The 15,758-nt window shown below is 44.0% G+C and overlaps 2 protein-coding genes across 8 annotated transcripts in view; both read right to left on the bottom strand.

The window, feature by feature from the left end:
* Positions 1-367: 367 nt before the first annotated feature.
* LOC132870978 (zinc finger protein 501-like) overlaps positions 368-15,758 on the bottom strand; it is an 88,136-nt gene continuing 72,745 nt past the window's right edge. For 6 of the 7 annotated variants that reach the window (XM_060905036.1, XM_060905038.1, XM_060905041.1 and 3 more), the window contains 3 exons: positions 7,057-7,124; positions 6,710-6,888; positions 368-2,206 (listed from right to left, as the gene is read on the bottom strand). In XM_060905036.1, the coding sequence (XP_060761019.1) occupies positions 945-2,206; positions 6,710-6,888; positions 7,057-7,124 (1,509 nt within the window). In that variant the 3' untranslated portion in view covers positions 368-944. Of the gene's footprint in view, positions 2,207-6,709; positions 6,889-7,056; positions 7,125-8,776; positions 10,056-15,758 lie in introns of those variants that run through there. The other variant, XM_060905042.1, reaches the window with a different exon arrangement.
* Positions 10,274-15,089, bottom strand: LOC132870980 (uncharacterized). The gene is made up of 2 exons (XM_060905043.1): positions 13,769-15,089; positions 10,274-13,361 (listed from the first exon to the last, which is right to left on the bottom strand). The coding sequence occupies exons 1-2, from the start codon at positions 14,501-14,503 to the stop codon at positions 13,266-13,268; spliced, it is 831 nt and encodes a 276-aa protein (XP_060761026.1). The 5' UTR covers positions 14,504-15,089; the 3' UTR covers positions 10,274-13,265.

The following is a 15,758-nucleotide window of genomic DNA, read 5'->3' as shown; positions in this document are numbered from 1 at the left end:
CAGTCGTTGACGTGAATGTACATTTGACATGCAAGGTACACATAGTATTGCTAAGACATTTCAAAAGAGAGGAGATAATGATCTGAGGGAGCTTCAGACTGTGGAAGTGACGATATTTCCTATGTTTAATATAAATTCAAGTATTAGACTGAGAGTGTGACCACTAGGAATCATACAAAAACCTGAACAAAAATAGGGTTAGGTCCTATGATATCCTGATTAACCCCTACTGAATCTAGAATGGACACGAATGCTGTTCTCAGAGTCTTCCAGGTGATCAAAACAATGTCTAACAATTAATTCGTTGTCTAAAGGAATCAGCAAATTCAGAAAGAACTTCAGAATATAGACCACGGGTCTATAAATAATAATGAGCTGAATCAACTGCATAGACTTTTTTTAGCTACATATGTTAGGATAAAGAACTTCAAACAGACTGAATTTTTGTTCAGGTTTTTGTACGACTCCTAGATTATGATTATAAATAACCGATGCCTTCTCTTCTACCAGTGAGGCGAGGCGGATGCATATAGCTGGACGAGCATCATTTCACTGCTCCATAGTCATTTGGTTTGAACCACATTTTTGTTAAACATAGTAATGTTAAACTCCTGATCAGTAATAATTCCATTAACAATTAGTCTCATGCTGCAGCACTACACTGATGAGAATTGCAGTTTAATCGTTACTTGTACAGTGGTAATTAATGATTACTTAAGGTCAAAAGAAAACATGAATAATCTTGTTTTAAACATCACTATAAAAAGTACATATTTTAAAAGTCATGTAACATGAACAATAAATTTCAAATTACAGGTCACTTTCAGCCAAAACAATCATAACCATATTTAATGTGACTACTTTAAATCATGCAATGTCTCCGAGTTAGTGTACTTGTAGGTCTTAAATGTAACTGAATAAGTGAACATCTTTCCACACTGTGATCAGTGATGCAGCTTCTCTCCTGTGTGAATGCGCTGGTGTCGTCGGAGAGCACTCTCGTGAGTAAAACTCTTCCCACACTGTGAGCAGTGATTCGGCTTCTCTCCTGTGTGAATGCGCTGGTGTGTTTGGAGATAACTATGTCCAGTAAAACTCTTCCCACACTGTGAGCAGTGATATGGCTTCTCTCCTGTGTGAATGCGCTGGTGTCGTTGGAGATTACTCTGCCGAGTAAAACTCTTCCCACACTGTGAGCAGTGATGCGGCTTCTCTCCAGTGTGAATGCGCTGGTGTCGTTGGAGATAACTCTGCTGAGTAAAACTCTTCCCACACTGTGAGCAGTGATGCGGCTTCTCTCCTGTGTGAATGCGCTGGTGTTGCTGGAGATTACTCTGCTGAGTAAAACTCTTCCCACACTGTGAGCAGTGATACGGCTTCTCTCCTGTGTGAATGCGCTGGTGTCGTTGGAGATGACCTTGCAGAGTAAAACTCTTCCCACACTGTAAGCAGTGATACGGCTTCTCTCCTGTGTGAACGCGCTGGTGTCGTTGGAGATTACTCTGCCGAGTAAAACTCTTCCCACACTGTGAGCAGTGATACGGCTTCTCTCCTGTGTGAATGCGCTGGTGTTGTTGGAGATGACCTTGCAGAGTAAAACTCTTCCCACACTGTGAGCAGTGATACGGCTTCTCTCCTGTGTGAATGCGCTGGTGTCGGTGGAGATCACTCTGTCCAGTAAAACTCTTCCCACACTGTGAGCAGTGATACGGCTTCTCTCCTGTGTGAATGCGCTGGTGTGTTTGGAGATCACTCTGTCCAGTAAAACTCTTCCCACACTGTGAGCAGTGATACGGCTTCTCTCCTGTGTGAATGCGCTGGTGTTGTTGGAGAGCACTCTGTCCAGTAAAACTCTTACCACACTGTGAGCAGTGATGTGGCTTTCCTCCTGTGTGAATGCGCTGGTGCGTCTTGAATGCACCCTGATAACCAAAACTCTTTCCACAGTCTGAGCAGTGGTGAATTTCCTTCTGTATACCATTATGAGAAGTGTCAGAACTGAGAGTATTAGTTGATGTTGGCTGACATCTGGAGGGGATCTCAAGCTCATATTTAATCTCTCCTGATTCCCGTAGTCCCACATACTCTTTATAGTGGCATCTCTGGATGTGTTTGTCGAGGTAAATTTGAGGTGAATAGGAACGAGGACATGCGGAGCAGGAAAAGACTTGCAGCAGTGCGCTCTTTCCTTCAGTGTTCTTTACTTCTGGAGAAATGAAAGGACAAAAATAGCAGAAATAGAAGATGAAATGCAACAAGATTATAAACTAACACAAACCCAATGTAAGGTAGCATTTTTACTGAACCTCAAACATTCAAGATTCTACATGAATAAAGACTGAGACAAAAAAAAAAAAAAGTCTGAGGACTGTGGCAGCGGAGGCGTGGCCAAGCGGCGGTCTGTGAATGGAGGGCGCAGTCAGGGAAGGTAAGTGGTGGAATCATTGCACCTGATGGGAATTAATTTGTGTTTGTGTGTCTTCCCCAGTGACCACACCCTTTAAAAGGAGAGAGAGAGCAGGGAAAGGGAGCTCTTTCCCCAACGAGAACACTCGTGTGCGTGCGTGTGTGGCTGGGAGTGTGTGGAAAGCTGAAAAGCTAAAAATAAGTTTTTGTGAACTCAAATTCTAGCCTGCCGTGCTTCTGTGCTCCACCCACCTGGTCAGATGCAACAGTGGTGCCAAAACCAAGGAACGAGTGCAGAAGGGAACGGCCACATGGAGTCCTCCCCCTTCAAGGACCTGGTCCATGCCCTCGCCACGGCCCAACAGAGCCAACGCCAGGCGCTGATAGCCCTCGGGAAGGAGCAGGAACAACGGCTCAAAGCCCGGGTGCAACAGGAAGATCGCCAGGCGTTCCGGCACCTGCTCACGTCGGTGGGGTCCACCACCGTCGCGGACTCTCCCCACCTCACCCTAACGAAGATGGGTCTGCATGACGACCCCGAAGCCTTCCTCGCTCTTTTTGAGCAGGCAGCAGAGGCGTGGGGTTGGCCAGTGGAACAGCGCACAGCGTGCCTCCTCCCCCTGCTAACGGGCAAGGCGCAGCTGACCGCGCTACACCTCCCCGCCGACAGCCGGCTGGTCTATGCGGACCTCCGCAGGGCCGTCCTCCAACGCGTGGGTCGCACCCCAGAACAAGTCACGCTTCCGCGCTCTGCGCCTGGAGAAGGTCGGCAAGCCGTTCGCGCTTGGCCAGCAACTCCGGGACGCCTGCTGGCAGTGGCTGAGGGTCGACAACCGCGACACCGAGGGAATCATCGATCTGGTGGCGCTGGAACAATTTGTCACCTGACTTACGGAAGGAACAGCGGAGTGGGTCCAGTGCCATCGCCCGGCGTCGCTGGATCAGGCCATCGAGCTAGCGGAGGACCGCATGGCAGCCGTTCCAACGGCAGGACAGCATGTCTCCCCTTCTTCCCTCTCTTCCTCCGTTTCTTGTCCTCGCCCAATTCCCTCACCGTGGAGGCGGGGGCCGGCTCCAGCCCAGCCAGCCCGCCGCACCCGCGGTGCCCTACCGTTTCCTGCTTCCTTGTCTGTGTCTTCCACCCCTCAGGTGAGTCATCTCCGGAACACCGGTGCACAGAGAGAGCCTGGGCCGGTATGCTGGCGCTGCGGGGAACCAGGGCACCTCCAGCATCAGTGCTCGGCGATGGAGGTGGGCGTGATGGTCCGGATCCCCAACACGCCAGGGAACGCCCTCGATCAGGCCAGAGCGTATCGCATACCGGTGAGTATCCAAGGGGATACGTATCAGGCTTTGGTGGACTTCGGCTGTAATCAGACCTCAATCCACCAAAGCCTGGTGCAAGACGAGGTATTGGGAAGAGCATAATTGGTGAAGGTGTTGTGTGTGCACAGGGATGTTCACAACTACCCTTTAAGTGTCAGTCCACATTCTATTTCGAGGGGAAAAATTTAGAGTAAAGGCGGCGGTTAACCCTCGCCTTACACAGTCGATAATTTTGGGGCCTGATTGGCCGGGATTTCGGGAATTAATGACGCATTTAGTGACGAGTGGGGCCTGCCATAGTTCAGCGGGGGGAGGTCCTGGTGTGGCATTGGTGGGAACAGCTGTCACAGAGACGTCTACGTCATCACCGCATCAGAGCGAGGAGCAGCATGCTCCTCCGTCTCTCGGGGATTCCCTCTCGGATTTCCCGTTAGAGCAGTCGTGAGACGAGACTCTGCAGTATGTGTTTGACCAAGTGAGAGTAATCCATGGTCAAACTCTCCAGCCAAATGCCACACCATCCTTCCCCTATTTTTCCGTTATTAAGGAGAGATTATACCGAGTGACACAGGACACTCAGACTAATGAACAAATAACACAGCTTTTAATCCCAAAGAGCCACCGGGAATTTATATTCCAGGTGGCTCACTTTAATCCCATGGCCGGACACTTGGGGCAGGATAAGACACCAGCCCAAATAATGGCCCGGTTCTATTGGCCAGGGACTCGCGGTCATGTCTGTAGGTGGTGTACGGCGTGCCGCGAATGCCAGTTAGTAAATCCCGCGGCCATTCCAAAAGCGCCTTTGCACCCTCTGCCATTAATCGAGACCCCGTTCGAAAGAATTGGGATGGATCTCGTCGGGCCATTAGATCCGTCGACACGAGGATATCGCTTTGTTTTAGTTCTGGTGGACTATGCAAAGCGATATCCGGAAGCAGTGCCTCTTCGCAATATCAGCACGTAGTATTGCAGAAGCGCTCTTCTGCATCACCTCCCGAGTCGGAATCCCCAAAGAGATTCTGACTGACAAAGGCACTACGTTTATGTCTCTCACACACTGCGCCAACTGTATGGGTGACTGGGAATTAAGCCTATCCGCACCAGCGTTTATCACCCACAAACGGATGGCTTCGTCGAATGGTTTAATCGCACCCTCAAAAACGTAATTAGAAAATTTGTAAGCGAAGACGCATGCAACTGGGATTAATGACTTGAGCCCCTATTATTCGCAGTGCGAGAGGTCCCGCAAGCCTCCACGGGGTTCTCCCCGTTCGAATTATTATACGGGCATAAGCCGCATGGCATTCTGGATGAGCTACAGGAAGATTGGGAGGAGGGACCTCCGACCAGTAAAAACAAAAATCAATACGTTATCGACCTGCGTGCCAAACTCCACACCCTCATGCACCTAACCCAGGAGAATTTGCGGCAGGCCCAAGAACGTCAAGTCTGTCTGTATGACAGGGGCACACGCCTTAGGGAATTCACACGGGGAGATAAAGTACTCATGTTGTTGCCCACGTTGAGCTCCAAATTGATCGCCAGGTGGCAAGGACCCTTTGAGGTCACACTGCGAGGCGGGGACATCGACTATGAGGTGAGGTGAACAGATAGGGGTGGGGCATTACAGATATACCACCTCAATCTACTAAAACTTTGGAAAGAGGAGGTCCCCGTGGTGTTGGTGTCGGTGGTTCCGGAGAAGGCGGAGCTGGGGCCAGAGGTTCAAAAAAGAAAACTGACATCACCCACCGCTCTGGTCCCCTGTGGAGACCACCTCTCCCCGACCCAGCTCACGGAGGTCACCCAGTTGCAAACAGAATTTTCTGACGCGTTCTCACCGCTGCCCGGCCGCACCCACCTCACAGAACACCACATTGAAATGCCCCCGGGGGTAGTAGTGCGCAGCCACCCTTACAGACTGCCCAAGCATAAAAAAAAAAAAGGGTGGTTCAGGAAGAACTCGAGGCCATGCTCGAAATGGGCATCGTCGAAGAGTCCCACAGCGACTGAAGCAGCCCGGTGGTAGAATTGATAATTTTAGAGAGCAGTGATCTTTAGAAAGGTAAGCTTCAGAGACATTGTCTCTCATGTTGATATAAGATAAAGAATGTTTTTGTGACACATTATTCTGCAAGGTTATCTGAAGCATGTGTATATGCAAGATAGCAGAAAATATGCCCCTGACTGTGAAAGAAGATAAAAAAGGGAACATCTGATGTGTCAGTCATGTTAAGCTGTATAAAGAGTGCGCATGATATCAAAAGGGCGCTTCTCTGGGTGAAACGCTTTGTGATTTTCATTGTGGAGAAGCCAGCTCTCGCAAGAGTATAATAAACTCATATTTCTGTCTGCTTTTTCCTAAGTCTCGAGGTGTTGAATTATTACGCTTTTCCACTGCAGTGCTCTCACACACCCATGACTGGCTAGTGTAATTGACCGAACAGGGAAGAGAGAGCATGCCAGCTCTCCCTCCCAGAGAGCCCAGACAATTTTGCTCTCTTAAGCGCCCAACCACAGATGACTGTGACATCATCAAGATTCGAAAGTGGCAATATCTGGATGACAGGGAGGATGATGGGGACAACACTTTCCTGCTGTGCCACTCGGGATCCACAGGGCATGCATTTTACGCTACTTCTGGTTAAATTGTGCATGATGAATAAAACTTCAACAGTATTTTGTGGTTTACTATACAGTCAGTTTCGCAATAACAAGATATGCAGTGGGCTGACTTCACATGCCACAAAGGAAGCCGATAGACTTCACCCTCTCTGGTTGGTCATTGTCACATGATAGAGAAGACCTACCTGGTTGGTGGAACAGGCCAAAATGAGTTCTCTGGGAGTGTGCTCTGTTTATTGTAGACTGCACTGTACAACAGCTTTCATCCCAGAAATACTGTTCGACTCAGAAATGTGTCACTAGATGATACAGGAAATAACCTCTATAACCTCTTAGACAAAAGTAACACCTTGCTGTCTGGTTGTTCCTGTAGGTGCAGGACTGAGTTCTTTGGTGTACTCCTCTTCATACCACACCAAGAGCTCATGTCCTGGGTTAATGGGTCGACAGCAACGATACAAAATTCCCCCTCGATACCGAAATGCCACAAGATTCTGTTCTTCTTCATTACGGGCACAATTCACATACCTAAAAGAGTGAGGCAACATTCCAGAAAAGGTAAAAATCAGATCAGAGTCACAGACTTGGAGAAAGCAAGGCAGAGATATCAGTGACATGAAGATAAAGTTCTTCCAACAAATGAGGAGCTGTAAAATCAAATCACTAAAACAACCCAACAACTGGTGCATTCCTCACCTCATCCAATTCACATGCATCTCTCTTTTGGCATCAATGTATTGTTCACACTGCATGCTCCTGTATACCTGTAGAAAAATAACATTTACATTTTTCTTCACTAAATCAATCTATTGCTTTAAATGAGGTATACAGAAATGAGAACAATGGCTCATGCCAATATTATATTAAGCCTCATGAAGGCTGAAGTAAAAGGTTCTCGACTGTATCTTAAGGTTCACAAAACAGCTGACAAGCTCCAAGATGAATTTAGTAACTGTAGAAAAATGCAGGCAAAGCTTTATCAGAATTTAGGCAAAGGAAAGGTTCATCATGAAAGGCTTTATGTCCGAAATGGCAAAGCTGTGCTGTGAATCAGACCTCTCTGATAAATATCCATCCCTTGTGTTTTGGTCTCTAAACAGAAAGTTACAAAAATGTGCAACTTTAAAGTCAGTTCTGTCACTAAATGGGTTTTATATAAAATATTTTGGATTTGTACAAGTAACATTTATTTGCCATAAGTGTTTGGGAGCTAATGTTGGTTTAGTTCAGTGTAGCAGTGCTCATTTTTAATTTAAAGAATTTTAAATTTACTTTTAGTCTTAGTTGTGTACTGAAAATTGCAGTTACATTTTAAATCTTTTTTTTTCCCCCCATCAAGATTTAATTAGTGGAACTCAATTTTAATTTTAGTCTAATTCTAGTTTAGTCATAATTTTCTCAGATAGTTGCATGGTATTTGTAAAATGTGCCCTGTAGTTTTAAAGGAGAACTGAAGGCAAATTTATCATCAAAATTCTATTTCTCATTTTATAAAATGTAGGAATGTATTTCTGACAGCTATTTTGTCACTGCTATAGCAAGTTAGGAGTGTTTGAAATATGCTATGTAATATATCAGTCCATATGTCAAAACAATGGCTGTAAACGAGATTCGCAGAGACCTGTGCGAGACTTCATAGGACGGAAGTAAAACGTACAGCAGAAATCCAAGTGACCGGCTAGGGAGCATGCCTTGCGAGTAGACGTGTCTACCGGAGCTCCTGCAAAATCTTATTAAACTCATTTATTGTGAACCTTGCAATAATTTAGACATACGGCCACCTCGGGCATAAAGTGTTCAATAGTATTTCTACAACGTCAAAGTCCTCTAAAGAGCTGAGAGGATGCCGATCGACGACGAGAAACACTGCTAACTCTACGGCTAACTCTGAAGCAGATGCTAATACTAAGAACATGGAGACGCTTACAAAAGCAGTTGGTGCAATACAAGCTTCAATCGACTCGTTTCCTGAGGAAAATCGTGCATCCATTGCCTCTCTACAAACAACGCTAAATGCACTTGGCCAGAGAATCGCGAGTGTGGAGGAGGGAGTGAATGAACTTGATAAAAGAATGGGCTGTGTCGAGCTAGCACAAGCCACCCTAGCTAAAGAGAACGGTGTGCTGAGAGACAAGGTAGTGTACTTGGAAAATTACACAAGAAGACAGAACATTCGAATTGTAGGGATTAAAGAAAATGTGGAAGGGCCAAAGCCAACAGAGTTCATTACTAAACAACTTCTGGAATTGTTGGGAGAAGACAACTTTCAACCGCAATTGTGCCTGGATAGAGCCCACAGGAGCTTAGCCCCCAAGCCTGGGGAGGGTGACAGACCACGACCATTCATTGTAAAGCTACATCACTTCCAGACCAAAGAGCGGATACTGCGGCATGCCCGGGAGAAAGGTACGCTTACCTACAATGGATCGAGAGTCCATATTTTCCCCGACTTCAGCCCAGATGTCAGCAAGCGACGCGCCGCCTTCTCCAAATCCAAACAGATGCTTCACACAGCCAAGATCAAGTTCGCTATGTACTACCCGGCCACACTGCAGTTGAGCCACAACAATAAGAATATGAGGTTCACCGATCCCCGGGAGGCTCTTGCTTTCATCAGCAACAACATCGCTGGGTCTTCTCAATCTCCAGCTTCAGGTCTTCCCGAGGACAATTAAGGTGACAGGTCAAATGTAAGATTGATATGCTAGGCTACTCCTACCTAGCTTGACCAGGGGGAAAGGAAATATTTCATTATATGTTATTACGTTCCATGAACCACGACCGGCCTTCATGCAATTGATTAAGACATATGTTATGAGCATACGGTCAAAGACTTTTTCCTCTCCACTGTAATCACTAGATTTGTACGATAGCGATTTAGTAGGCTTCACTGACATATCAGACGGCGTTCGAGGTTCACAATGTTAAATGCTTGTTAAACAGCAGGAGGGACGCAAATGAGAGTTTGCGGAAATTCAACATGTTTAAGGGGGGGTTGTCATTTTATGGCACTAGGGTTTTGTTCATTACATGTGCATTGTTACTATGCGTGTTTTCTGTATATGTTTTTAATTTCTTTTGTGCATCCATTAATATCTTAAATCATTCAAGATGGATCAACATTGATATATTTCAAGTGTTTAGCCCTAATGGCACATGATACTTCCAATTCAATCTCAGGTAACAGGGATGTGAATATTACAAGTTGGAATGTTAAGGGTCTCAATTATATGGTAAAAAGGAAAAAGGTTCTCTCACATCTACAACATCTTGGTGTGGGCATAGCAATGCTACAGGAAACTCATCTTCGAAATAGAGATCATCTTAGGATTCATAAAGATTGGGTTGGCCAGATGTTTCATTCAAAATTTGACAGTAAAAGTAGAGGAGTAGCCATCCTTACTCATAAAAATATTCAATTTAATGTCACTAACACTATTTCCGATCCAAATGGTAGATATGTGATGGTGGTAGGAAAGCTATTTCAACTCCCTGTCATATTAGTTAATATTTATGCCCCCAACAGTGATGAGTGTTTTTTTAAGAGGATGCTAAGCTCTATTCCTAACCTAGACACTCACCATCTTGTGTTATCTGGGGATTACAATCTGGTAATGGACCCAGATTGGTATCGTTCACCTCACTCTGTCTCTAGACCAGGGGTCTCAAACCTGATCCATAAAGGGCCATGTGGCTGCAGGTTTTCATTCCAGCCATGCAGCAGCACCCTGATTTGGCTTATTCAATCAACTGACACACCCACCCTTTAATCAAGGGTGGGTGTGGCTGCAAGTATTTGACTGTGTGAAGACAGTTCAGTTGATTGAATGAGCCAAGTCAGGTGTGCTGCTGCATGGCTGGAATGAAAACCTGCAGCCACAAGGCCCTTTATGGATCAGGTTTGAGACCCCTGCTCTAGACCAACTAAATCAGTAAAAGTAGTGCAAGCATTTATGGACATGCATAAATTGATAGACCCATGGAGATTTAAAAATCCCACCAAGAGGGAGTATTCTTTTTTCTCTAATGTACACAAATCTTTTTCCAGAATAGATTTTTTTAGTGGATCCTTTTCTCCTAAATGCCATTTCTGATTGTAAATATAATCCAATTATGATTTCCGATCATGCCCCTGTGAGTATGACTAGGGATGTTAACCGATGACCGTTTGACCGATGGTTGACCAAATCAACGTCAACCGGTTAATTTTTTTTTGGTTGTCGGTTAAAAAAAAAAAAATCGTTTTGAAGCTGCCGATTTTGGAGTGGAGAACCTGGAATTCTGTGTTGTAAACGCTTGGGGCATGCCATGCGGTGTAAGGATGACAGCTGACAAATCAGAAACACCCATTCAGTCATGTCCCGCCCCAGTTGAAGACAGCTGCCACTCGGCGAAAGAAAAGTGTAGACACAGGCTTTTTAGCTAACAAATTACTATTCTTTTATTTTTTTTTAATTATTATTAGAAGGCATATCGAGTTTAGTCCTGCCTTGGCCAGTGCATTCTGAAAGTATGTTTCAGTCTGTAGCCAACAATGCATGTTATTGCAGATCAGATCTCTCCACACAAACTAAAGGCGCAGATGCCGACTTTTGGAGGGAAGGGGAGAGGATGAAATGACAGCGGTGTCTGGAGGGGGAGTGAAAAACGCAGCTTTTATGTCTGTGAGCCAAGTCGGTGACGGCTTCAGAGCAACCTCAATACCATGCAGTAATGGCGTGTTGATATTGGTAACGGCGTTATAACGATTGTAGCTAATTAATTAGATTGCCCGGCGTTATAACAGATATCGTTGCATATCTTTTAAAGGTCAATCTGTTTAAGAAAGGTAGGGTGTCAATAATTTATTCTGCAATAATGGATACACTTAGTCCCTCTGTTTCCCATATCCGGGAACAATGGGGAAATGACATGGGGATCCCACTTTCAGATGAAGAATGGGATATGGCTTTGCTGAGGATCCATTCATCTTCTATCTGTTCAAGACGTGCCTTGATCCAGTTTAAGGTCTTACATAGGCTACACTTTTCTAAAGTTAGACTAGCCAAAATATTTCCAGATATAAACACTACTTGTGACAGGTGCAAACAGGCCCCAGCCACCAACTACCATATGCTATGGTCTTGTCCAAAACTGTCATCTTTCTGGGATTCCTTTTTTGACAATCTCTAAGGCATATAATTCTAATTTTCAGCCCTGTCCTAAAATTGGCATCTTTGGTGTTGCATCATGTACAGACGGGTCTAGTTTTCCAGCTGACCTTCAGAGGGTTATTGCCTTTTTTTCTTTGTTAGCTAGGCGTGCCATTCTCTTTAAATGGAAGGATTCAAATCCTCCAACAAATAATCAATGGATCAGAGATGCTATGTTAAATATAAAGCTGGAAAAGATTAGATGCACTCTGAATGGCTCTGTTAATAAGTTTTACAAAATGTGGGACCCTTTCATACAATATGTGAATTTGTTACCTGGCCTGGAACTGTGAGCGTATATCACTTGCTTATACTTATTGTATTTACTATCCGTCTTGCTGATATGTCAAATTATACAATGAAGCACCAATCTTTTTTTTCTTTGCTTTTTCTGTAGTTGATTTTTGTTTTGTGTGTGTGTTTTGTTGTTTTTTGTTTCTTCTTGTCTGTCCTGAGTAACATCTTTTGGTGTGGTCATTTTGTCCACAAAGCATTGTAAAATCTTGAATTGCATTGTGAATTTAATGACAAAAACACCATAAAGTGTTAAAAAAAAAAAAAAAGAAATCAAAGTGACCAACATCTGCCAATGTTGTCAAAAGACATGCGCGACCTCCTTCGAATGCTGACGTAATCAAGCCAGAAGTTTTCCGTGCCTGAAATCGCTCCCTACTCACTACGCAGGGCACTATACAGTGGGGACGCCATTTTGTAGCGCTGTCTGAAACCTTAGTGAGGATTATGTGGGAAATACACTCAGTATAATATGTATTTAACACAAAAATACATGCATATATTTATTATTTTGAAAACCCACCAGCCGCCTGACCTGGCACGTTTTAATTTCCATTAAAATTAATTTCCATCTTCACGCTTGGCAGAGTGTAGGAGGAAACATGAAGTCCATAAGACGAAAGCAGCAGGCACCTCATTAGCCATTACTGAACATTTGTGTCCAACATGTGGTCGATACTTTCGTGCTCGAATTGGCCTTAAGTCATCTTCGGACACACAGAACCTAATCAAGTACTCCGATGTAATGGTCATCTTCGCATTGGCGATGGACGAACATCAATTGTGTGACAGTAATGGCGTAACTACCAGCACGACGGACTAGTCCTTCAGGGTTCCTACAAGTTTCTTCAAGTCAAATTCAAGGCTTTTTCAAGGCTTTTTAAGACCAATAATCCACAAATTTAAGACCTTTATCGCAGTTCACCATAATTCACCGGAAACAAACATCTCAAGTTGTGTGTACTCGTTTCTTAGAAAAATGTGAAAATGCGCAAAGGATGATGTACAGAGTACTCACCGAACACCACCACAATACAAAATCATGTAATGTTCAGCAGACGATGCTTAATTAAGAGACTGTTATTTATTTTCGGGGTCAATGGAGGATGTCCTTTTGTGTGATAACTTTGTGTGACACCTTGCTGAATTAATTTCTGTCTCTAAGTTGTCTTTGACGTTAAAAGATTCTGGATATTCTGAGTCACTGATAATACATTGCATAGGCTTCACTTCCAAATTCTGTGAATGAAAAACACATTTAAGTTTACCATTAACAGATTTATTAAAATTATTAACAACAGTTATTAACAACAGTGACTTACCACAAGAGCTATGCCTTTACATCCATTCCTGCCTAAAGCATCATAAAAAAAAAAAAACCACTTGCTAAATGACAACCATTTTTGGGCAACACGTACTTCAAGTTAAAAAAAAACATTTTAGTTTCCAGTTAACACTGGGGCCGTCCATTGAGATGGACACCAAGTTTTTGAGGTCCAGTTTGTCCGTACACTCCTGAAAGAAAAATAAAACTATGTTTGATTACATTATTCAAGACAGGGGAATTGATCACACATGGTTAATTACATAATTTGATCTGTAGTGTTGCTACATGATAGGCCTAAATGGAGTTTATGAATATAAATTGAGAAACATGTAAAAACACATGCATAATAATAATAATACATTTTATTTGAAGCTCCTTTCAAAATACCCAAGGACACTGCACATTACAAAATGTTAAAAGCAACAAGTTAACAGTAGAAAATTAAGTTAAAAGTAGAGTTAAGAGCAACAAGTAATAGTAAGCAACAGGTAATAAAACAACAACAATAACATTAACAATATTAAAAATAATAACAATAATCATCATCATCATAATAATAATAATAATAATAATAATAATAATAGTTTGTGCTTACTTTTAAGTGTGACAGAAGGTCTTTGGCGGTGGAATGACCCATGAACTGGGAGCCAAAATATCTGGACCTAACCTGTCCTTCTGACCAAAACCGCACATGGACGTCCAGCTGTTTTGTTTTCGTGGTTACATTCATGCTCTCGTCGAACATCAATACGAACGGCGATTGGTTGATTTTCGACATCAGCTCGTCCTTGATGTGAATGGCCAGCCCATACTTGGCGATGTAAGCCGTCTTGTCAGCACCACACCTGAAGCTCTGGGCAATGTCTGAATCCGGGAACATTAATTTAAATAGCTCGGAGACACCTTCGTTGCCATTGTAGGACTGGTGTTGGGCTACTGTGTGTAGCGTCCACAACACCTCAGCCTTCATCGTAGGTGTTGAACCGAGTGTTGTCCGCAAATCAACTCTAGTACTAGGGACTACTGTAGCGGCAACAGACTGGCCATCCTTAGCCGTGCTAGGTAGTTGGCTAGGTACCAGCTGGCTAACGTCAACAGCTGGCCGAAACACAGATGAAACAGACGGCGTTTGCCGTTTATCATTGAGAAGAGCCATGTGTTTTGAAGACTGCGCGTGAGAATCCAGCGCCTTAACGCCCATTGTGCCCAATTTAAACGTCCTTTTGCAAACTGAACAAAAAGTTGCGAATATGTCACCATCCACTGGTTTAACCCATTCTCGAAATGAACTATGATGTAGCCATAACTGGTTAAACTTACATTTGCCCATTTTTACACCGTCGAGTTATCGTTTAGCCTGCTTCCACCTCCCTGACTTTCCGAATTTCCATTAATCGCCAGCTGTAAACTATTAGCAGCTACCTCAGTCGGTGTGCGCGCGTAATTGTTCCGCCCACAACTCCAGTTCCACCACTATTGGCTACTTGGCCACTCGTGCCTCATTTACTAAAACAATGACGAAAAAATAACGCCTGCTGGGGTATTTAAGTAATGAACAATGCTAAAATACAAATTATCATCGGTGCACAAATTTAAGACCTACACATTAAAATTCAATGCTTTTTCAAGGCTTTTCAAGGTATTATTTCCAAATTCTCGAATTCAATGCTTTTAAGACTTTTTAAGACCTCGCGGGAACCCTGGTCCTTATCCTGTCATCTTTCCAACTCTTCTCAGTTGGATCAAAGTCGTATGGAATGATCTCCATGTCATGTATGCGAGGGAGGTGGATGTATGTGCAGAAGTATACAGTTTTATAAAATGCAGAATATATATACACATGTATGTATTTCACCTGACGTCACAGGGTCATGTGACGCCCCAGTGTCCGCCATTTTGAAGGTCAAGCTAGCTAATGTCAACAACATAGTAGCTAGTATGTTACTGTAGCAATGTTTACGTTCAGTCATTTGGATGACTGTTAAAACCTTTCAGTCTCAAGTTTTTCCTTTACTGTATTTACTAGTTTACTGTAATTATGATCCGGCAGCTATTTACACCGGATCCAATGTAAATAGCTGCCGGAGCGCGCTCCGGCTTGCTCCCCCTCAAATTAAGCAACGCGCTCCGGCTTGCTCCTGGAGTGCTCCGGCCGAGGTTCCGGAGCGCGCTCCGGCTTGCTCCCCCTCAAATTAAGCAGCGCGCTCCGGCTCGCTGCTTAATTTGAGGGGGAGCAAGCCGGAGCATGCTCCGGCAGCTATTTACACTGGATCCGGTGTAAATAGCTGCCGGATCATAATTACAGTAAACTAGTAAATACAGTAAAGGAAAAACTTGAGACTGAAAGGTTTTAACAGTCATCCAAATGACTGAACGTAAACATTGCTACAGTAACATACTAGCTACTATGTTGTTGACATTAGCTAGTGCTAACAGCTAGCTGCTAGTACACTGCTACAACACAGACACCGACCCTAATAATACAGTTCTTGGTCATTGCCTGGTAACAGCAAATTTATAACGGGCCATGTCTCAACAGACTAGGAAGTTATTTCAATGACATTTAATAACATTTTGTTTATCCT

This window comes from Neoarius graeffei, chromosome 22, assembly GCF_027579695.1.
Source record: "Neoarius graeffei isolate fNeoGra1 chromosome 22, fNeoGra1.pri, whole genome shotgun sequence".
Lineage (NCBI taxonomy): Eukaryota > Metazoa > Chordata > Actinopteri > Siluriformes > Ariidae > Neoarius > Neoarius graeffei.
Note: the sequence above shows the minus strand (reverse complement) of the source record. Positions and strands in the feature narration are given on the sequence as shown.